General features: G+C 39.3%; 2 protein-coding genes across 5 annotated transcripts; both read right to left on the bottom strand.

Moving 5' to 3' along the window:
- Positions 1-294: 294 nt before the first annotated feature.
- On the bottom strand, positions 295-6,639 carry gkap1 (G kinase anchoring protein 1). 4 transcript variants are annotated; one of them, XR_009925051.1, is made up of 12 exons: positions 6,501-6,639; positions 5,894-6,163; positions 4,361-4,519; positions 3,928-4,005; positions 3,005-3,143; positions 2,786-2,814; positions 2,453-2,614; positions 2,160-2,246; positions 1,687-1,750; positions 1,514-1,584; positions 1,087-1,429; positions 295-777 (listed from the first exon to the last, which is right to left on the bottom strand). XR_009925051.1 is itself a non-coding variant. In XM_062417687.1 (12 exons), the coding sequence occupies exons 2-12, from the start codon at positions 6,137-6,139 to the stop codon at positions 736-738; spliced, it is 1,155 nt and encodes a 384-aa protein (XP_062273671.1). In that variant the 5' UTR covers positions 6,140-6,163; positions 6,501-6,639; the 3' UTR covers positions 295-735. The 4 variants fall into 4 exon arrangements, 2 of the variants coding, with proteins under 2 accessions (XP_062273671.1, XP_062273672.1); XR_009925052.1 differs by having other exon boundaries at positions 3,005-3,140; XM_062417687.1 differs by having other exon boundaries at positions 1,352-1,429.
- Positions 6,640-9,142: 2,503 nt separating this feature from the next.
- Positions 9,143-21,744, bottom strand: LOC133979578 (kinesin-like protein KIF27). Its single transcript, XM_062418124.1, has 15 exons — positions 21,447-21,744; positions 20,452-20,652; positions 18,655-19,649; positions 18,207-18,350; positions 17,828-18,004; positions 17,285-17,475; positions 16,659-16,764; positions 16,338-16,449; positions 14,277-14,491; positions 13,413-13,475; positions 13,057-13,218; positions 12,746-12,925; positions 12,342-12,569; positions 9,973-10,171; positions 9,143-9,777 (listed from the first exon to the last, which is right to left on the bottom strand). The coding sequence occupies exons 1-15, from the start codon at positions 21,742-21,744 to the stop codon at positions 9,143-9,145; spliced, it is 3,906 nt and encodes a 1,301-aa protein (XP_062274108.1).
- Between the last annotated feature and the right edge of the window lie 1,794 nt (positions 21,745-23,538).

Raw genomic sequence — 23,538 nt, 5'->3', positions numbered from 1 at the left:
TTACTGGGGAATTAAGAAGCACAAACTGGAGGACTTTCGGCTGACTCTGAGCATTTGATACTGTAAAATGATATATAGGAAGAAATCAACTCTTGTTCTTTGTATTCCAATCACACGTGGGGTTGGAATTGAGTGTTAATGGATTGGGATGGCTGCACTTTACCCATACAGAAACACAGCATGGGACAGTAGAGTCTCATTCTGCATTTCACAAACACAGGTTTTGTTTAAAGAAAAAAAGAAAAGAAAAGGGAAAAAAAGACTTTCAGGTCATAAGACACAAAAATGTGAGTTTGTTTCCTCAAAGAAAAAGTATTTTTATTTACTTAACAGTGAGAAAGTTCGAAATGAAAAGAGAACATACATTTCACATCTGTCAGTTTGGCCTTAAAACCCACAGAGAAACCAGGCACACAGCCTTGCAGATGCAGTGGAACATTTATGCCTGCAGAGGGCAGCATTGAGAGCCAGGACACCATTTTAAACACAAACTTAAAAGTCACTCATTTTTAAAAGCCTCTGAAATTCTTGTTCGTAATACATCCTGCTATGTCTGGAGTGTTGTGTGTGTATGTGTGTCTGTTTGTGTTTAGAGGGGCATGCATTATATGCTGACACGGCGTCCGACATAAAAAAATAAGGAAAGAGAACCCTTATAATGATCAGTAGGGTTTTTCTTCATTTGTTCATTCATTAATTTGATTTTGCAGTTAAGGTGCTTTCCTGTGGGAGCCTTCATAGATCCGACTCAGAGCCTTTCTTCCCCTTCTTGTTTCCCTGCCAACCAGAAAAGACAAGAAAGAGCACAATTATTAATGAATGTGAGAAATTATTTTACTCAGGCGTGTGCTTATTTTTATTGATCTCAGGCAAATTAAAGGTCAATAAAAATAAAAACACCAACATATAAATGGGTCTCTGGGGTTATACACAATTACCCAAAATTATTTATGAACCAAACACAAACAATATTAGAAAGTTGTTTTTAAAGTTTCTGAAACTGACGACAAGTTTCATTCTGCCCTAACAACTATGAACTAAAGTGTACTCTTTTCTTATTGTGCTTCTGTTGTGCGGCTTACTTACACTGAATTTTTTTTCCCTTCACCTGACCTACTGCCTGAAGTTTCACTGGTCTACAGAGGGAAACAAGGAACATGCATGCAAGTACACACACACCAAGATCTGCTAATACCCAGATAATCCCATCCATGCAATTCATTGTAGAGTAACACATCATCATCATCTCTCAGCATCTACGTCTCAACTCTGATACGAGTGAACGAGTACAGATGCAACAGTAAATCACAGTTGTGAGTGAGTGATAGTGAGTGATTATTTGTGCACTTACCTGATGTTTCGGCTGTTCGGACTGCAGACCTTTGACTTTAGACCTTTCTTGTTCAAGAGCACCATGTAGTAATGTTACCTGAGGGGAAAAAAACAGGTCATTTAAATGCACATAAATACATAAGTATCCTAATAATAGAATCTCTATCTTCTTATAACACACCTGTGATGATAGTTCTTCTTTGATATGTAGTAGCTCCTCTACTTGTAGCAGGATTTCTGCTTTATCTTTCACTGAAGGACAAACAAAAGGCAATATCAGACTAATCATATATCCACCGATTTTACAGGGAATTTTTGAGCTTGCTGTTGTCATTTTTGCATTATTAAACTCACTCTCTCCCTGTTGGAGCATTTTCAGCAGCTGGGCATTTCTTGCTTTCACCTCTTTGTATTTCACCTGCAGAGTTGAGAAGAAGGAGAACTGAAAATGGCATTTACTGAAACAGAAAGGCAAGAAGTGGATCATGCTATGGGTGTGGTCAAAACTGGTCAATACTGGAATCTGTAACCAATATAATTTTATGCAGCCTCTATAATCTGAGAAGCATAACACTAGAAACTTTTCACACATTTCAAGTCTACAAGAAGTTAGTGATTTTCAAAATATAGATTTTGGATTTAGTGGACTTTACCATTTAGTTGCTCATAGTTTGTGCTACAAAAATCCAATGAACTGCAATGAACCAAGCACAGACTTGGTTCATTCTTTCACCTCACTTTATCTCGTGTCTGCTTAACAGATCCTCAGATTCTCAAAAGGGTTATAGCTTACATCATCAAATACATATGTCTTTATGACTGCTCACCTCCCATTGTGAAATAGTTTTCTTTAGCTTATCAATCTCCTGGTCTTTCTTCTCCAGGTCGTACTTCAGCTGCTCTGCACGGGGGTCCTAGCAGGACAGATTGAGAAGGATGAATAAAAATTCAACAATGCAAACAGTACCACTCAAAAGTTTGGACACACTTTCTCATTTAAGGGAACGGGGAGGTGCAACCAAACTTTTGTCTGGTAATATGTGTACAAGCTTTATTTATGTAGATACAGTACCTGAGGCATAATATACCAAGACAGCTGGATTTCTATCTGTCAACTCACTGGTTCGTGTTCTGTTGAGGTGTTGACTTCTTGTCCCTGGCTGTTAGAGTACTGCTCACGTCTCTTCTCTCGTTGAATAATCCGACTGACGTCATCCTCCAGTTTATTAAAAAAACGCTCTTCTTGCCCGATTCCCAATTCTGGGTTTGCCGCTCTGCCATCCTGAATAGAAATATGTTTCAAAAGTGACATGCCACATTATATACATACACAACCTTGTGCTATTTTCTAATGACTAGAGTATTTGTTCTTTATGTATATACAATAATCTTAACTATGTTATGTTAGATTCAAAATGAAATTAGAAAATAAGGGCTCAGGGATTTTGCTTACCTCTTTCTCTTGTTTCTTACTTGAGTGTTCTACAAAGAGAAAAAGTACATTAACATAAACATAATATTATGTTAAACAGATTTTGTGAAGACAATACATGCATTCTTATTTTTTTCACCCAAAAAGAGAGTAAAGAAAGTAAGGTTGTATCCTATTCAACTAGCAAGGGTGGATTCTAGCTGAACTGCTTTCTGAAACTGATCGGTACATTTCTCTCACCTACACTGCCTTCAGCCTGGAAGTCCTGCAGAGAAACAGTCTTTTTGTCTTTAGCCTGCTGATTCTTCTTTTTGTCCTTCTTCCCTCCGCCCTCTTTCCCTCCACGAGACTTTGGCGAGGATGTGTTTGTGCCGGTCTGCTGGAGGAAAGCAATTCATTTGATTTTTAACTTATAATGACAAACTACATATTCAACTTCAATGGTATACAATACAGTTTGAAATTTTTAGAAAATTATACATTTTGTCGTTGTTTTGTCTCTACTTAAGCACACTGGACTTTAAATGAAATTATAGAATACAATAGAATATAATAGAATAAAACTTTATTGTCCATGATGGTGGAAAATTGTCTTTGGCTCACCAATAACAGACATACAGTATATAGAAATTACATAAATATCATAGAATCCATAAAATTACACAAAATATGTGAGGTATAGAAATACAAGTGCATAACAGTTCCTGTATGAGTATTGATCATTTGGAGGTGTTTAAAATATTTATTGCATTTGGGATGAAAGACTTCTTATAAATATTCCTGGTTGCCTAAGGAACTCTGTGGCGCCTCCCAGAGCTCAAAAGCTCAAACTGGTCAGAGAGAGGATGAGAGATGTCAGCGACAATGCTCCTTGCTTTCTTCCTCGTCCTATCAATGAACAGCTGGTTCAAAGAGGTTTGAGGTGAACCAACCATTTTACTGGCTAAGACTACTATCTTAGAGAGCATGTTCTTAGATTGGCAGCTCAGATGACTGTACCAGGCTGGGTGATGCAAGGTTAGAACAGTCTCTACAAGACTCTTGTACACAACTTCTAATATCTTCTGGCTGAGTTTAAAGTGTTGACCTACAGCTATATCTCTATAAACCTGTGAACCCTGACAGCAATACCTATAAGGGGGGGGGGGGGGGGGGAAATGTACCTGTTTATTTTCTTCGAACTCCAGTTTACTGAGAATCAAGGCCTTTTCCAAATCAGCCTCATATAGTTCAGAGGTCATCTATGGGAGAAGGAAAATAGATGAGGATGAAAATCTACTTGAGATACATAGACAGTACTGTCTTTAAGGTCAGATGTGAAAAGTTTGAAATACATTTGCATCAAGGGCAGAAAATATACTGCATTTCATGCATCTGCTCTTTCATTCCTGTTACTGAACAAGATTCAGTGAAGCTCATCTTCCTCTTAATGTGAATGAAAGAGCTTTTAAACACTTTTAATAAACATATCCCAAATAAATTAACCAGTTCTAAGAATAACCTGCATTTGAATCATACTGTTGCACTGCTGACCTCTGAACAACTCTACACAAACTCATCAGCTCACACATTCGTTATGCGGGAGTTAACTCTTACCTGCTCATCCCTCTGCTTCCATTGCTGCCAACCCTCTGCAGGTATACTATGGTCGCCTGCTGCAGGATTGAGAAGTTCACTGGCTATTCCTGACAGTGACATGTGTGGAGGCGGGACGGAAGACTTCTGAGGGATCTTCTTGAAGGCCAGGTTGCGTAGCTGATAGAAAAAGAGATAACACTAAATCTAAACACTGACTCTTGAAAAAACACGAGCTTGCTTTGCTGACAGCTATGAAGAACATCAACATGTGTGTGAATGAGCTGTAGAAACTATGTTTAAAGGGACAGTTCATCCCAAAATCAAAAATACATGTTTTTTCTCTTACTTAGTAAAGTTGTTAGTTAGTTGCTGAGTTTTGGAGATATCGGCTGTAGAGATGTCTGCCTTCCCTCAAATACAATGGAAGTGGATGGCACTCAGTTTGTGATGCTCAAGAAAAAGATGTAAAGAAAGAAACCCAAAAAAACCTAACAGCAATTTTTCTTTCTACCTAACTACACCTGCCAACCATGAGTAGATGCACACTTCCCTCTGGTGTAGTTTGATAGAAAGAAATGTGTTCCTACATGAAACTGGTCACAACAAGGTCCATGGATTATCTTGAGTTTTTCAAATGTATTTTTTGCCGATTTGAGCACCACAGGCCGAGTACCAATATCACCAAAACTTGCACCAAAACAACCTATATCGATAGAAAAATATGTGCATTTTTGATTTTGGTGTGAACTGTCCCTTTAAGTTTTGAGTCATAAAATGATATGGGCCTGCTTAGGGCTTTCTGCTCACTGATTTCAATCCAGTCAGACCCCTCTAGGGCATTAGGCACTGTTTTACTAACCATACCTGGAGTAAGATGCAGCTCTGGTGAGGGTGTTTTTATTCTCTGATACAAACCTCCTGATGGCATGAGATCCATACACTTAGTACACTGAAAACGTAGACTTAAGATTATTACAGTGTGTGTGTGTCTGTGGTTAATGAATTTGGGTTCCTTACTGCCGTTGAATAGGGTTGACGGGTCTTTACTTATGCATTTTAAAAAGGTAAAACATTTTGAGTTTATTTAAAAACTAAAACTCCATATAAATGAATTGCCTTGTTTAAGGCCTATGTGATTTTGACTGACAAATATATATATATATATATATATATATATATATATATATATATATATATATATATATATATATATATATATATATATGTATGTATAAATAATTGCTTCCTTTTCCCTATTTAATGTGATAGATTGAGTACTATGGGCCTTTTTGGCTGTCGTTTTATGTAGGTAAGAAAACTGAAGACACCATTAAACTGGATGAATGTCACCACTGTAAACACAGTTGATAGATCATTATTTGCTCACTGCTGGAGTGCACCTGACACCACCTCTGCACTTTCAGTTCAGCTGAAGTGAAACAACAGGAGAGCACAATCTGTTTATGTCTGTGCACGAAATCAAAGCCATGTACACGATATATATTACAGAGACCTGTGTGAAGCAGATGGCTGTGAGTTGCCCCTCCTCACCTCATTTGCCTCACTCTGCTGCTGTTCCTTTTTCTTCTTTTTCTTGTCTTTCTTTTTGTCGTTGACCTGACCTGCTTTACCCCCAGCTCCTGCCTTTCCTTGCCGGATCTTCCCGGACGAGTCCCGTCCGTTTTTAGTTGAGGTCTTCCCCGGCTCAGAGGTGTCGGAGTCCGAGTCCGAGTCTATCTGCAGCAGGGCGAAGCGAGAGGCGGTGGTAGGGACCGTGATCATTGCTGGCGATGCCATAATGAGACAGAAACCTGATGTTATCTAGTGACAATCGGGAGAGAAAGAACAACTGAGTTAGGATAACTTGAAGCCGGTCACATAACAACGAGTTAGCTTCTAGTTGCAACCTATTTTCAAATACAATCACGACAATATGTCGGCAAACAGTTCTATGTAAAGCAACATATTGCAAGGTCGGCGTAAAAAACAAAACAGGCAGCAAAGCTCATAAATTTAAAGTAATTTGAACTGTATCGTCGCTGAATGACAAAGCTAGCATTATACAGCTAACTATACAAAGCTTAGCCGGTTTTGTTAGCTCCTAAACAAGTGCAAAAGTAGTGATGAATGGCAGTCTAAAACAGATGAATGGACTCACGTTGATCTTTTCGTTTTAATACACCTGCTGGCTTGTGTTGGAGAAGCAGTAGTCGCTTGAAAAGTTGCCAAAGAAGACTTTCACCTGTCCGTTGAGGTACTGCTGGTTACCGTCGGTGCTACAACTGAGGTACAGGAGCCCGGTGGAGACAAAAAGGACTCAGTCACGTTTCGCCTAGTGGTCGCCCTCTCTGCTGCAGCTGGGAAGGAGAGCTAGTGCTATTTAGATATTGGTTATCTGAGATGTTTGCAGTGGTGGAAAGTAAGTAAGTGCAAGTTTGAGGACGGTACTTGTTCCTATTTCCATATGATGCTACGCTGCGCGTCACTAGGCGACATTTCAGAGGTAAACTCCACTAACTTGGACAGCTTTAGTTACAATTTACTTTCAAGATCAATATTTCACTCTAAATATTATATGACAAAGCTTTTTAAAATATAACACATTGTCAAAGATGAAACCAGTGGTTTCAAACCTTTTTGACTTTTGATATCTTACAAAAAGCACTGTGTGTAGTCAGGGTCCACTGAAAGATGTCTATGTGTTAACAGTCTCACCAAACAGTGTTTTTTCCCTCTAAACCTCTCATATGGTTTCATTTCAACACATTTTTAAATGATCCAATATTTCATAAAAGATTAGAGAAAATCCTACAAAAACAGAACTTAGTTTTTTCTTCTTTCTCCTCCCATCCTCAGACACCTCAGATTTATCTGATGACTCTATGGAGGGGCCGATCCCTAGGCGTAGAACCACTGAACTAAACTAGTTAAAGCGACTCACCTTTCTTGCATTTCACACAGAACTTTGAAAAAACCTGAACAGCAACAGCCCCTCCTCACTCCTATGTGCCACCCCCGCACTCCCTTTGCCTCCGCGAACGCGCACTATATAATATAGTTTTATTTTTCCCCGTGGGAGCGGCTGAAGGTGCAAGCCGTGGCCCGCTTTCATATCATTGGACCGAATGATATGATTGGTCAGAGTTTTCACAGAATATTATGAGAATGGAATAATGATGAGTTTCTATGCCTGGTGGATCTCTCTAACATTTTAGAGTGCCATTACCTTATTAATAGCATTTTAACATAAACAAAAAAATGTGTAAAAATGTAACAAAGGTAGACTTGCTCCACCTCCACCAGCTGTACAGTAACATGTTGCTTACATACTGGAAAAAAGGGAGGAAGGTGAAGGTGGTCAGCAGGAAACAATATTTCAAGTACACACTTTAAGCACTTAGCATTATTCTTCTATTTACAGCAATTGATAGGATGCAGATTTTGGAGGACACAGGTGTCATAGGGATCCATAGTACATTTATGCACCAGGGACCCCCATGAGTTGGGGGTGGGGGAATGAGAGGAGCCAACACAATAAAAACAAAAACTGTGAAATATGCATATTTGTATGTTTAATTTATTTAACTGTAATATGAGCCGCAGAGATAAAAAAAAACAACAACACAGCAATCAACATATAACTTAAAACTTATAGTACGTAGTGCACACTGATATAAAAAGTCTGTATCAAAAAGACAAACTAAGCTTAACATTACTGTTTAAGTGCAGAGAGCATACTATACCTACTGATCACGTTAAGTGCTAGACAGTGCTGTAAATTGAAGGTGAAAGACAAACCACTTCTCCTCACATGGCACTATTTGATTCTATTAAATAACAGGTTGATGAACATGTTTTCCCTAAACTTATCATTTCAACTAGTAGTTTGTAAAAGGGTATGCTTTTCTATGGTTGTGTACAGGAAAATTAAGTTGTAGTTAAATAAAAACTCTAGTTTGTGATAGTTGGTGATAACCATACCATGAGCTATCAACAACGTCTTTATGCAACGACAAGAGCTTGAACCAAAAAGAGCCCCAAATTCATTTAGGGGAACAAAACATGGAATGAGTACCATTGACGTTGGGTGTGGTGAGAACTGACAGAAGAACTATATCTGCAAAACATAGTTTTACTCTATTTTTAGTGTAAAGAAATACTACTAAGTAAATGGATATTTATCTCTAGGCATATGTCATTTATCATTTATTTATGTTCTTTCTCTGAGTTTCTCTTCTTACTGAATGGCATAAATCCTTTTGACCACTGAGCAAGAAGGATAAACAGGAGGAAAACACTTCAAACATTTCAACATTAATGGACATCTCACCTTCTTATCCTCAGGTTTTACTAGTGTGGTATTACATTGAGAGTGGTATGGGCATGTTTAACAAAGGACCATTGTGTGTTTATACAGAAAAACTGAAAACAAACCTGTTAATCTAAAACACATTCATCTTATTCTTTATCATATTGTGAATATATGCCAGTATTTTGTTTCTGTCAGTACTTTAACATGTGCACAGGTATTTCTCATGGTCCTCAAAGCCCCATAAACTCTTTATATTAGGTGACAGAAACAAAATATTTTCCCTACAAATGATGCATTAACATTTCCACAAGTTATTAAAGTTGAGATGAACATGTGCTTAGTTAATTACCATTTAGTTATTGTCATCAGTTATTTATGACACACATTTTCCTTTGTTTGCCAGCATCCAACTGGCAGCTGCTAAGTGACAGTGTTCTACAGAAAACCTGAACCACTGAATATTTATAATAATAAAAAAAGAAGATGCATCATCTGTCAGTGTTTCTGGGCACTTCTATAGAGTCCTCTAATATTGACTCTGTGCTGGTGTCCACAACAGACTGGCGCCTCCTTGTGACAGAACCACACACCTGCAGATTAGCCGGTGAGACCTGTCTCAGCTTTTTGCGAGAAAGACAGACAGGTGTCATCTCTAAACTTTCCCCAGACTGACCGGCCCCTCTTTCATTCTTCCCCTGGGACTGTGCGAGTGTGTGTATATGGGTATGTGTAGTCATTTTAGTCTTATTGTGTGCTTGGAGGTCGGAAGATGAGGAGGGACACAGGATTTGGTGTGCACGTCTCTCCATATGAGCATCATTGTGTGTCTTTTTGTCTCTTTGCTCAGCGTTTATCTTTGTGTTTGTTGTCGCAATGTGTGTCCTTGTCTGTATTTCTTCATTTTTTATCTGGGGTTTGTTTGTACTTGTGTGTATCTGTGTACTGTGTGTCTGTTTGTGTTCTTGTGTGTGTGACGGTTGCTCAGCAGGGTGTAGGGCGTCACCAAGAAGCTCTTTGAGTTTCTTTTTGAGCAGGCGGCTGGAACTCTTGTAGAAAAACAATTCTTTCTCCAGATTCTGTTGTCCGTCTTGGACGGCCTGCTTTGCGTCTCCCGAGACGCCCTCTAGACACACACACACACACACACACACACACACGAAAATGAAAATATGAAACAGCGGTGTGTCCAAAAAGACACACAAATCCTCAACAGGCTAATCATAAACATTATGGGCACATTGTGAGACATACAGCCCCAAAAATTATAATGTTAAAACCTTTTAACAATATATTTTGTCCAGTGTCACAGTGTCTTCACCTTGAAGTTTCTGCAGTAGCAGCTGAATGTTGTTCTGGTGATCTCGGTGTTGCTGGGTGAGCCTGCGGTCTGCATCCAAGGCCAGGTGCTGCATGGCGGCCTCCATCTCCCTCAGCACCACCTCTTGCTCTCCAGTGTGAAGTTCCAGCTCTTCACAACGAAAACGCAAATTACGCTCTACCTCCCGAAGACAAACCACCTGAAAAATATATATTAATATAAATCATAATTACACATGTACTGGCTGAATCTTGTACCTTTATTTAACCTCTGCTGTCTGCAGAGAAAGAAAACAAAGACAGAGTTTAACAGGTGGGAGGAAACTTATCACAGTATAATATAGTATTTTAATGGCACAGACAGACCTCCTGGAGAGAAGTTGATTCACTTTATAAGAGTATTAAGATGAATAAGCTTAGAAAGACGAAGGGCACAGAAGGGTGCAGTGGGGGAGCAGAAAAAGGGTGTGGTTTAATTTAATTAGCATAACAAAAATAGGGAATGCTGCATTTCTGACTCACAGATGCACGTCACCTGGACAGAGAAGCAAGGGTGGTGAAAGACAGAGGGAGAGGAAGTAGAAATACATCACCTGCTGGGTCAGAAAGAGAAGAGGAAAGCATGAAGTTTCTGTTGTGAATGTGAACACATACAGTACATGGAAATAACAGAAAGGAAGTGATAACAGATAGACAACATTAAAGCATTGGTAAAGAAACTAGAAATGGAGAGCATATAGGATTTGCATCTGAATGTTACACACGTGGACAAAATTGTTGGTACCCCTCTGTTAATGAAAGAAAAACCCACAATGGTCACTGAAATAACTTGAAACTGACAAAAGTAATAATACATAAAAATTTACTGAAAATTAACCAATGAAAATCAGACATTGCTTTTGAATTGTGGTTGAACAGAATAATTAAAAAAAAACTAACTAATTAAACAGGCCTGGACAAAAATGATGGTACCCATAACTTAATATTTTGTTGCACAACCTTTAGAGGGAATCACTGCAATCAAACGATTTCTGTAACTGTCAATGAGACTTCTGCACATGTCAACAGGTATTTAGGCCCACTCCTCATGAGCAAACTGCTCCAGTCTCAGGTTTGAAGGGGGCCTTCTCCAGACGGCATGTTTCAGCTCCTTCCACAGATGTGGGACCGAGGATTTAGATCCGGGCTCATAGAAGGCCACTTCAGAATAGTCCAATGTCTTGCTCTTAGCCATTCTTGGGTGTTTTTAGCTGTATGTTTTGGGTCATTATCCTGTTGGAAGACCCATGACCTGCGACTGAGACCAAGCTTTCTGACACTAGGCAGCACATTTCCCTCCAGAATGCCTTGATAGTCTTGAGATTTCATTGTACCCTGCACAGATTCAAGACACCCTGTGCCAGATGCAGCAAAGTAGGGACAGTGTTCTTTTCTTGGTATGCTTCATTTTTGCGTCTGTGAACATAGAGCTGATGTGCCTTGCCAAAAAGCTCCAGTTTTGTCTCATATGTCCAAAGGACATTCTCCCAGAAGCTTTGTGGCTTGTCAATATGCATTGTGGCAAATTCCAGTCTCGCTTTTTTATGATTTGGTTTCAACAGTGGTGTCCTCCTTGGTCGTCTCCCATGAAGTCCACTTTGGCTCAAACAATGATGGATGGTCCGATCTGACACTGATGTACCTTGACCTTGGAGTTCACCTTTAATTTCTTTGGAGGTTGTTCTGGGCTCTTTGGTTACCATTCGTATTATCCGTCTCTTCAATTTGTCATCAATTTTCCTCCTGAGGCCACGTCCAGGGAGGTTGGCTATAGTCCTGTGGACCTTACATTTCTGAATAATATGTGCAACTGTAGTCACAGGAACATCAAGCTGCTTGGAGATGGTCTTATAGCCTTTACCTTTAACATGCTTGTCTATAATTTTTATTTCTAATCTCCTGAGACAACTCTGTCCTTCGCTTCCTGTGGTCCATGTTCAGTGTGGTACACACCATGTCACCAAACAGCACAGTGACTACTTGAAACCCTTTAAATAGGCAGACTGACTGATTACAAGTTTGGAGACACCTGTAATGCTAATTAGAGGGCACACCTTAGTTTAACATTTCCCTATGGTCAAATTATTTTCAATCTTTTCTAGGGGTACCATCATTTTTGTCCAGGCCTGTTTAATTAGTTTGTTTTTTTAAATTATTCTGTTGAACCACAATTCAAAAGCAATGTCTGATTTTCATTGGTTAATTTTCAGTAAATTTTTATTTATTATTACTTTTGTCAGTTTCAAGTTATTTCAGTGACCATTGTGGGTTTTTCTTTCATTAACAGAGGGGTACCAACAATTTTGTCCACGTGTGTATATATGATCTTACCTTGTTGAAATATTTGACAAGCAGCTCCGAAGCCTCAGGTAGTGAGAGCTGCTTCAGTTTGCTTATGACGTCACAGAGGTGAGCAGGCGCAGCGTTTTGTGACTGACATGAAGGGGAGTCTGTGATTGTCAGCTTTATCTGTTTGTCCTGGATTGAGGAGTTTTTAAACTCCACAGCTGCATCCAGAGCTTCAATGGCCTCTTCTAACTGGAGCAGGGAATGTTCCTCCTACGTATAACACACAGATTAAAAAAAAAAAAGAAAACTGCATATAAATAACCCAGTGATGAACAATAAAAATACATAATGAAATAATTCCACAAAAACATTGAATCGTTTCTTAAATGTGCAATCTATGGCTGTATTTATTAAAATCACACACTGACAGTTCCCTTTTTTCTGACCTCCACAGTGAGCACTCTGTTGTCCTTCAGCTGTGCATCCAGCGTGTCTCTCCTCTTTTTAAGCATGTCTCTCTCCTTCTGCAGTTCCTCTGTGGTGATTCCTCCTTTCTGCCTGCTCTGCAGCTGCTCCTCCAGAGACTCCAACCGCACAGACACCCGCAACAGGTCCTGACTCAGAGCCTGGAAAGTCATTGATAAAGGTTTCCAGGTGACAGCTTCAATAACACACATTATCTTAATCTGTGAGAGTCACTAATCAACAGTCTTGTACAACATTTGCTAAATTTTAATAAAACTTCAAACAGGCTAACCTGACTGGAGCGCAGCCTCCTGATCTCCAGTTTGTTTTTCTGTTGCAAACAGGCCTCCCTGTGCAGGAGCACTTCCTCTCTCCTCCTCAGCTCCTCCTCCAGCTCCTGCAGTTTTGCTTTCCTCTTAAGCACCTGCTCCTCCTCATTCTCCAGCCAACAACTCTCATGTGCCTACAATGAGGAGGAGAAGGAAGGAGTGACAGAAGGGAGCAAAGAGCAAAACAAGGGGATGGGGTAAAGGAAGGAGATAACAGGATAATTAAGAAGACAAGAAGACAACAGAAGACAATAACAAAGAGGTATATATAGATACAGAGGAATCCGTCATACTTCTAACTTTTAATACAGTGCTTTACTTTTTCCTTTGAATCTTCCTGGAGTTTGCTTTTGCACACAGTCAAATCTTCTGCCTTTAGCTCCTGTAAACAAAAGCACATATCATCTTTAGTCAATGAGTCATGAGTCATCACTGATTTAACAATACTTAATGTCAGCTGTGGTCCTGGATGGATGGTTGCTAAAGGTGAATTCCACCATAAAGGATTAATTTGAAACAAGATAACTCAAATCATCATAAATGAGGCCGTTTTTTTTCTTGGGAAGCTTGTTCATGTTGATAAGAGTATGGTTTACAGAGGACTTAACAGTAGTTGATGGAATAGTGGGTAACCCTTTAGTTTACAGATCCCTTTCATACAGGTTACATACATATTTCCTGACAATTTTGTGAGTAATTTGCTGGTATTTCACAGTTAATTTTTAGGACATTTTACAGAGGGTAGTATTAGAAAAAGCATAGTTAAGATGGTAAGTACCCACTTATTAGAGTTTTTAATAAACACCCCAACATGTTATAATGCAATTTGATAAACTACACACTTAAAACTAGGTATTCTCTGTGATTTAAATTGTTAAGGGTCTAATTTATCAAGATTTTTTGCAAACTAACAACGACATATAATCCAAAATATATATAATTGGCCCTTACAAAATACTTTTTTCATTTTTTTCTGATAATTGGTACCATATTACACCACCTTTTCTGAATAATATACATGAAATTAGTATAAAAATTAAAGTTACAAACTGATCATGATTTAATCCATATGTAGAGTTTGAGAAGTGAATACTTTCAATATTTACAATTTTGTATTTCATATATATGTTAATCTCCACTCCTACTGCAGTCCAAAGATAGTTTGAAATAAAGAAAAACTAACCTCATCATGGTCAAGTTCTTTGTTCTTGTCACTGGTCTTTCTCTCCTGCCTGAGGCTGGTCTGCAGCTGTGCTCTCTGCGCTCTCATGTGCTGCAGGCTGCAGTACAGCTCCGTTCTGAACTGCTGGCTCTGCATGGACAGTCTTGCCAACACGCCAACCTGTCTGCTGTCACTACTGTGCCTGCCATGTCCCCCCACTGCTTGTGTCTCCTTGTCTGTCAGAAAAAAATAAAAAATTAGAAACTAATACAGTATATTGTTACAGGCTTGAAAATGTGTTAGAATTCATTAGTGTTGTGCCAAAGCACAAGCACAATGACAGACGGGCAAACACATGTACACAAGTCACAATATTCATGTCTAGTAAAAGACCAATTGTTAACTGTAGTTCCAGTGGAAAAGCCATGCTGCTCTAAGGTAAACAAGCCTGCCCGTGGTTAAAGGCACAGTATTCATTAGACTGTAGTGTAAAATTTGGTGATAATTACTAACAATGAGCAATGTTGTATCTGCTAAAAGGGTACTTGATTGTTGACTATTATTTGCTGAAGATGTTCAAATTTGAAGGCATTATGTTAAACGAAGGTGTATGTGATTCTGCATTTAGTGAGTGAATAAGTACCTTATAATTGAATAAGTATGAGAAACCACAATATATGTGATTATATATACAACACTTTTATATTATTATTATTATTATTAGTACTATAGAAAAGAATGCAGTAATAAGAGTAAATGGGTAATATTGAACTTAAAGACGTCTGTGATAAACATTGCCCACACAGCTAATACCAGCTAAGGAAGATAGGTGGAAGCACTTAGTAAATGGAAAACTACTGAACTTGAAGCTGTGAATGATGTAATCCAGAATCCCCCTAGAGCAAAACACCTGCTAGCACAGAAACGGAAGGAATAGCCATAAAAGGTGTTTTAGGGCGTCTTTAGGATAGGCGCCAAGAACGTGAGATCAAGTTGAGGTGAAAGAGGGGGCGAAGAACGTGAGTGCATGTCTGGGGCAGAAAGAAGCGGATTGGTTGAAACTCACTCCACCGAGGGAGGGGGTCTAAACTTTTCTGCAAGGGTCAGCAATATAGACAGTATAAAAGAGGCCCCAAGTTGTAGCTCTTTGTGTCATTTATGCATAGATTATGTCTGTGTATGTTGGCTCCGGGTTTTTGCTGTCGACAATAAAAACTCTAACTGCATTCAGACTGGACGACTCCTGGTGACTTTTTGATTGAGTATTTTTTGGAACTTCTGACATTCTCCGAAGACGAAGTACTCAGAATGATTTAGATTCGTCAAGACTTCAAATCTGTATTTTTTTCCTTCTTCTTCCTCCTGCTCAGCTTTATCATCACCAAGACTTTGACTCAGAGTAATAAGGCCTCCCACTACAATGGTTATATCCAAAACTGAAAAGTCTTTATATGTTCCCGCAAACATGCACCAATCTGTTTTCCCTTTTTACTATTAGACCATGAGTTTGGTTGCTTTTGAAGATTCATGCATATGCATATGCTTTGTGACATGTTATTGCTCATAAAAATATTCCATCTTTTCATGTTTTTCCAGTATTTATCAGAGTAGAAGCATTTGTGTCTGTGTGTATTTCTTTATGTATACTTTCTGAACCTACCACTTGGGGGAATAAAGTCAGACTTTTTCTAATTCTACACATAGAGCCTTTAATCACAAAACAATTACATGACGAAAGTCTGATTTAGTATATAGTTAATCCCAAAAAGGAAGATAATTTGATAATCTGATTGTATGTATGTGTTACTTCTTCATCATCACAAGCATACTTTTGTTTCTACTTCTCTGCTGTTGTCACTGTCTTTGTATTCACTCAGCAGAAGCCTCGGCAGGATTTTCTTATCAGCACTGCAAGAATGTTTTGACCAACCTTGGCTAACACAAATCCTCCCACACTCGTTTTGATACACATACAAAAAAACCCACGACTATCATTATTCTTGACTCAATATAAAAGTTTGAGTAAAACTATTAACTGACAAAGACACAGCTACATACAGTATGTAAATTCAACAAACACACCAGTTTTATCAAGCTCTTTGATGAGCTCCTCTTTCATGTGTATGTTCACTGAAAGTGCTTGGATCCTTCTCTCAGTGACACCGACACTTCGTCTTGCCTTCTTCATATGGCACTGCATGGCTTGATGTTCTTTGGTCCCTGAAAGAAATAAAACTGAGGATACAAAAAAACCCAACTTCTTGGATACAAACTAACTCATTTAAATGTCACACAAGAGATTGGAGACAGGATAAAATGTATCTATCAGTACAAAAAGACTAGTAAAACAAAAGACTGCAAAATAGTCAAATACACTTCAAGTATACCTGTTGTTTGCTGGGCTTGTTGTACTGATGGGATTCCATTAGATATCTGGTCCAGTTCAGTGTTTTCTTCTTTCAGAACTGATTTCTTCTGCTGAGTAGTCCATGTACGATTCAAAGAACGCCTGATGTAATGTCACAATTAGACTTTGATTAGGTCAGACTTGTGTTTAAGATTTAGCAGGTTCTAGTGGTGAGGTTGCAGATTGCAACCAACTGAATACACTTCCCCTCACTTTTCCATTCCAAGCATGTAGGAGGCCCTCTCTAGAGCCAGTGTTTAGTTTGTCTGTCCTGGGCTGACTATTACTTCCATTCAGCAAGATGCTACTAAATCATTGGTCCTTTAACTCACTTATCTGACAATAGATTTGTTGAATGAAAGATTATCGATGTGGCATGTTAATCACTTAAATTTCAGCAGTCTTTTTTGCATTTAATTCGTAAAAATCACACCTGCAGTACACTTTGAACTGCATAAAAGCACATAAGTTTATGTTTAACTTCTTCCTGTTTTGGTGCATGGTGAATCATTGTTAAATAAACCAGGAGCAAGTGAGCACCTTATGAAAATGCCACTTCACTGACACAGAACCACTTTTTTGACGATAAGGTAACAAAAATGTGTACAATAAAGGTTCTCACCTAAATCCCAGTCTGCTCACAAAGTCATCATCCTCCTTCTCTTGATCCCCGTCTTTGGTCTTAGTCTGTTGTTTTATGAATGGAGAGTACACCTCGTCCTTTTCCTCAATCTCAGCCAGCAGGAGGTGACCACGCATCTTAAATGCTGCCATCACCCTCTCCAGTGAATAGGCTGGGGGACTGGAGTGGATCTACACATACACAATTCAGACAGAAATATGCCCAACCATGAACAAGAATGTGTGGATGCACATATGAATTATAAGTATCCAAATAAATCTAGGTATATAGCAGCTGGAATACTGCTGAAATGTTCTTACTTACAATTATAATTAAGCTTATTTAAAGTCTAGTTTTAGGACAAGCTTTCCATGAATATATCCTGTCTTGGATGTCTTGTCTACTTGTGCAAGTGCTTTAATAGAGACATCTCTAAGGCCTTAATGCAACATAGCAACACTGTACTTGTGTCAATCAAAGTTGAAAGAAAAAGTCAAGTCAAGCAACTGGGACAACAGACAGACAAACAGTGCAGCGACCTACCTTCCTAGGAGGCCTGTGTCCACAGCTATGTCTGATCAAAGGGACACTCTGAGGTCTCTGGCCTGAGTCCCCAGAAGCCCCTGACTCCACTGTTGCCCCTGAAGTTGCACGTCTAAAGGTCATGAGGTCGCAACGCAAACGATCAATGAAGATCTGCTGATCTACCAGCTGCTCAGCCTGAAGACATTCACACACAAATGTGCACACAAAACATGAAAAACCATTTCTAGCACAGTTGTGAAGTTACAATTTTTAGTAGCATTTGAAATGTCCCTTTATGGTCTCCATATTTGCAGATTCCATCAATGCTTGGTGGATCCTTTTTCATTGTTCATGGAGATTTATAATTGCCTGCATTCAGAGCTCTTCTTTTTCTCACCTGTATACGAGTACGTTCCTTTTCTTCCTCTAAGGCTTGGAGGTGGGTTTTTCGCTCTTGGAGAAGTTTCTTTACATCTTTTTCCACCTGTCTCAGTTCTGCATCTTTTTGCTCCAATAATTGTTCCTCTATGGCGAGAGCTTCCTGAGAGAGAGAGAAAATAGTTTTTGTGTTTTTTTGTTATTTTGACTAAACTAATGATAGATTCAGCAGCCATTTAAAAAAAAAAAAGTCATAATAGCTTTATTGTGCATTTGTAAGCCCATATTTTTTTCGTTCATCAGCACTGTGCTAATACAAGTGTTACATGATCATAATAAATCATTTACACATCATTTTACTCTGAACAAAACCAGTTGCTTAACAGGGACATCCAGCATCCATTCCCTGTATTTTCCCTTCAAATGTCTTTAACTTTTAACAGTGATCTAATGTTTTATTCACTTACCTGGCATTTCTTGAGTTCTTGTCTGAGCTGTGATACGGAGACATGGTGGGGGTTTTCCTCTGAATAGTCCTGATCATCAGTTTTATGTACGTTGTTGACAGCTCTGAGTCTCTCCTGCCAATCCTGCAGTTGCAGTCTAAAAGAATGATTTGGAGTAGATCCACAGGTCTCTGCAAGTAGAGCTGCAGCTTCATGTACCAGGAGGCGGTATTGCAATGGTTCCTCTTGGCTCACCTTCTTTTCTGGCTGAGAAATCTGAGTCTGACTGGACTGTTTAAAGCTGTCCTCGCCTCCAACTCTTCCACCTGTCTTCTCCCTTTCCATCTTCATCTCTCTCTCCTTCTCTTTCAGTATCTCTCTCAGTGTCTGTATTTCATACTCCAGCTCCCCTAGTCGAGCTTCACTGGGGTCCCACATTGTAGGACATGATTTAACCTCTGCATGACAAGATTCTGCTCTGGGACGGTTGCGAATGTGACGAGCCTTGGATGCAAACTGCAGGACACTCAGTGTCTCAGCTACGCTGTGGTGGGAGGGGCTTACACATGCCACCATCAGTGTATGAGCGGTGCCTCCCAATGAATCACGGAGCATACGGGTGATTTTGGCATCACGGTATGGTATGTGCGCACTGCTGCAGGTGTTCCCACGGCGATTGCGACCAGGATCAGAGAGGGCGCGGATGACATTGCCCAATGCGAGCAGGCCTGTGTTGATATGAACAGACTCTTTGAGCCGTGTCCCTGTGTTTCCAGTTTTTCCAGCACGCTCCGAGCCTGCGAGATCAACCAGACAGAGTTTAGAGGAGCGGACTGAGTTTAAGGAGAAGTTGTTGTGGCTATGCTGAGTGAGCTGAAGGATGAGGATGGCGTGAGAACGACTTGAGTGCTCGTTCATTCCTGTGGTGCCAGTGTGGCGCAGGGCATTGCCCATCTCTAGAACACTGAGTAGCTCCTCTGCTGAGGTGACGACCATCTCTTTGACTCCCACGACAACTGAAAAGATACACACAACCACACAATGATCTGTATTAATGGTACATATTTATATAAGGAAAAGCAATCCAATGTACTTAGCACAAAATTGGGTCTAATCTGATTGTATCAGGTCAAGATCAGCCTACTAGTTATCTAAAGTACTAATAATACTGATACTGCTGTGTTTATTACAGTTTAATGTGTGCTGCAGATTTGTTTTTGCTTCGTCAAGCCGGAGAAAACAACTCTAATGAGTTTATTAGGGTCTTCTCTTGAGCTTGGAAACTAAAAATTTGAACGGGAGGTCTGAATTAAAATCTGGGTGTACTGAGATTGAAAGAAGACATATGCTTGGTAAGTAAGGTTTACGAAATAAAATGTCACTAATGAGATGCATGATGGGAAGTGTAGGCTCTAGACTAGCTGTATTTGGAGCTTAATATAAGGAACTAGAAGCTGCTATTGTATTGAATTTGATCTTTTTTGAATCACTTGCAAGTTCCCTGTGCATTGCTTCAATCACTTGTTCAAAACCTTCACTGCATAACTAAGCCAGAAAGATGTGAAGGATGCATGGACAACTTTGCCATGCAAAGAATGAGGGCATGCCTTTAAATAGGAATAGTGAAAACAAGTAGCAAGTAAATATGAAGTCAAAATTGCACATGTAACAAACAGGTTAAATGAAAAAAACATGGATAAAAAGAGTAAAGTGGTAATCTGTTATGCCTGACAGTATGTTTAATGGCTTCTTTGAGGAACTCCCCTGAACTCTTCCCCCCCCTTTTGCCTGCCAGTTAAAAGAACATTTTTAAATCACCTGTGTTTCCCCTGTCGTCCTCTCTGATATGAAGCTCTTTATGAATAGTGTGGGGCTCCAGCAGGTCTCGCAGCTCCTCTCTGTACAGCTCCATATATGAGACTCTCACTGTTGCCTCCACAATATCACTGCTGTTCATCTTCTTCCCCAGAAATGAGAACACATCCTGGGCAACATGGTCGATAATACCACCCTCCTTATCTGAGAGAGGTTTTGGAGGGAAGATACATACCGCTAGTTATAAAGTAGGTAAAAGTCGAAACAACAACACAAAAATAGGTTGAATCAATATCACAGTTAAGCTTTAACGTATATCAAAAAAAAAAATACTGATCGTAGACCTTCATGGCTTAAAGTTATATATGTAGCATTCTAGTTGATCTTCCTTGATTCACGTTAAATATATAACTAAATATGTTTTTTCAATTTATAAATATAATCAAATTCACAGTTAAGTTTACTGTTTCAGTGCACCGATGGCATTTTATACATTAAAGTTTATTGTTAAACTGTAAAATATCCTGCCACCTTTACATATGTCTGTCACAAGTGTTTGATAACCACAATTGAGGGACTATTGCAAAAAATGTGTATTGATGTATATATCCTGTATAAATTATATAATTGGCCAATATATCAATATTGGAATGTTTGACTCCCTAATATCGGCCCTATTTAAAACACTGCGACACAACTTTCTAAACCAAAGTCATCTCATTTTCACACTTTGCTCTTTACTCCTAAATTCCTCCAAATTAGATCCTGTAAACTGATATATTCAAGCCTGCACAGATCACCTTGGTCACAGATCACCTTGGTCATGGAGGTGTCAATAAACAAATTCCCAAATCCCATGGATAATATTTCCCATTTGTTGACTCATTCTCCTCAATAAACACAGCCCTTTCCTTTCATCTGTTCCTCTCTGTTGTCCAAAATTTCCACCACCACACTGGATCTTTACATCCTCAGTACTGGGGATGAGACTCACTCACCCAGGCTCCCCCCTCCCAGCGTGTATGTCTTCCCTGACCCGGTCTGTCCATAGCAGAAGACGGTGGCGTTGTATCCGTCCAGCAGGGCCTCCACCAGCGGCAGGATGCAGGACTCGTACACCTCATCCTGGCTGGATGTTGGTCCAAACGCATGATCGAAGGAGAAGAGTCGGTCTGAGCCGAGCATCACCTGAGCGGAGCCCGGTACCACCCGTATACACACCTGGTGGTTGTGGAGGACTTCTTTGGGGAGCAGGGGGCGTACACGTACCGCCACCCGGACACACACCTCACTCATGATGACGGTGAAATGTGAAATATGTGAGCTTGAAAACTTTTTGGATACGAAATAAACACGTGTCAATCATCTACATGTTACCTCATCAAACATTAAAGTTCTAGTTTTGGTTGTTTAGGTATCGTCGTCATCATTTCAGCGTGTTGCTGTCACTTGTTTTTAACTTGGTCCCATCTCCCGTTTGTTGTCGCTCCTCGGTTGTCCTGGAAACCGCCGCCGGTGAAGCAGCCGCCGAGTCGGCGAATCAAGAGTCGTCACGGAGGAGCGACCGAGTGGTTCATCAAATAAACAGCGCCATCCTCCGCTGCTCAGGCCTGGGTGGGCCAGTGCCGGCCAGATTGACAGCTAGCCCATCCAATCAAAAGTGTTGTAGTTTAAGTTTGAGCTAGATATGTTTGGTTTAATAAGGTCTTAAAGGACAACATTATACATTATACATTATACTTTTTTCTTTTCTTTTTTTTTTATAGCTATAACCTCTTACGTTTGCTCTCAGAGTGCACCAGAATGATGCATTTCACTAAAAAATGTTCTAACTTTTCTTCTGGGGGAGCCGGCCCCAGATCCCCCTGAAGGGTCAGACTGATGAAACACTGCTGTGTGGTTCACCTGGGCTGGAGCTGAGCCATCCTGTGTGTGCTGATCACACACAGACAGACACTGAACCAGGTGCTGACAGCGACACTCTTTATGTTACTAAAAGTGCAATAAAAGCTACCAGAGTAAAAAACCAAGAAGAGTATAATTTAATTGAATCTGCCCAAAGAATGGACAGATGGTGGGTGATGGTTGGGGGGACAAGGACCAAATATTTATTGACTTAAAATGTGGTATATCAGGACAGATATCTTTACCGGGATAAGAAATGACTGATATTGTGATATGAGATTTTGGTCATATCGCCCAGTCCTAGTTTGTATAAACTTAAATTACTTACATATTTAGTTCTTTATTTGTAGCTATAATGATTCTACTGATGGAAGTGCATGGTCACAATCTGGCCCTCTGCACTGTAAAAAAGAAAATGTTATGTTACTTTGTGATCCAATGAAGATGTCCAACAGTACAGTGAAGGCTGTAAGCTTCTTTTAACTGGCAGTAATATGGAGTGGAGGGAAATCTACTGTTTTAACCTCTGGCCATTATTCTCTTTAGGAGTCAGTATTTTCTTTTTCTCTATGAATCAGATGTTTAGATATTACCACAGACATTTCCTGTAAATACTACTGTTCTTTACATACTAGCATTCAACTGACACATTTTTCTGTTCGATGAACTAATTATTTTAATCAAAGTGTCTGGGAGTTCTCAGTCTTCAAATATGTTTTTTTTGTTTGTAGTTTTATTTTAAACATGCTGTAGATGATCATGGAGGTCTCTACAAAGTGATGAGGACACATTCACAAACTCTTCAAACTTTATTCAACTGTTAGATGAAAGTTATGTTATTACATAACTGCATTTTACATACATGGGTCAATGACGTATAAGGATTTAGAACAACTCAATTGTAGAATAATAAAAACAAGCATATCTAATGCAGTAGTTCAAACATTCAGAATGTTGTGTACCTGAAGCTCCATATTATACATTTGAAATTAAGTGATTTTAGTGGGTTTTTCAAGATTAATTGGCACTGGCCTTTAAAAAGAGTCATGTGGTGCGACCACGATTCATCTTGAAATAAATTAATTTACTTAACACGCTTCACATCTTTTTTTACAAGTTTTCAGTAATATAAAGTGTTTGGAAACAAAGTATTTGCATTTTTTTTTTTAAATCTTTGTAAATGAT

This window comes from Scomber scombrus, chromosome 4 (genome assembly GCF_963691925.1).
Source record: "Scomber scombrus chromosome 4, fScoSco1.1, whole genome shotgun sequence".
In the NCBI taxonomy this organism is placed as follows: Eukaryota; Metazoa; Chordata; class Actinopteri; order Scombriformes; family Scombridae; genus Scomber; species Scomber scombrus.
Note: the sequence above shows the minus strand (reverse complement) of the source record. Positions and strands in the feature narration are given on the sequence as shown.

Excerpts from the sequence above, each read along its gene's own strand:
- gkap1 (XM_062417687.1), bottom strand. The coding sequence starts at position 6,139 with ATGGCATCGCCAGCAATGATCACGGTCCCTACCACCGCCTCTCGCTTC. Across the intron at positions 3,144-3,927 it reads AGTTCGAAGAAAATAAACAG|CAGACCGGCACAAACACATC; the intron begins GTACATTTCCCC and ends GCTTTCCTCCAG. Across the intron at positions 1,751-2,159 it reads AAACTATTTCACAATGGGAG|GTGAAATACAAAGAGGTGAA; the intron begins GTGAGCAGTCAT and ends TCAACTCTGCAG.
- LOC133979578 (XM_062418124.1), bottom strand. The coding sequence starts at position 21,744 with ATGAGTGAGGTGTGTGTCCGGGTGGCGGTACGTGTACGCCCCCTGCTC. Across the intron at positions 18,005-18,206 it reads AGGAACGTACTCGTATACAG|GCTGAGCAGCTGGTAGATCA; the intron begins GTGAGAAAAAGA and ends GAATGTCTTCAG. Across the intron at positions 14,492-16,337 it reads CAAAGAGCTTGATAAAACTG|ACAAGGAGACACAAGCAGTG; the intron begins GTGTGTTTGTTG and ends TTTTTCTGACAG.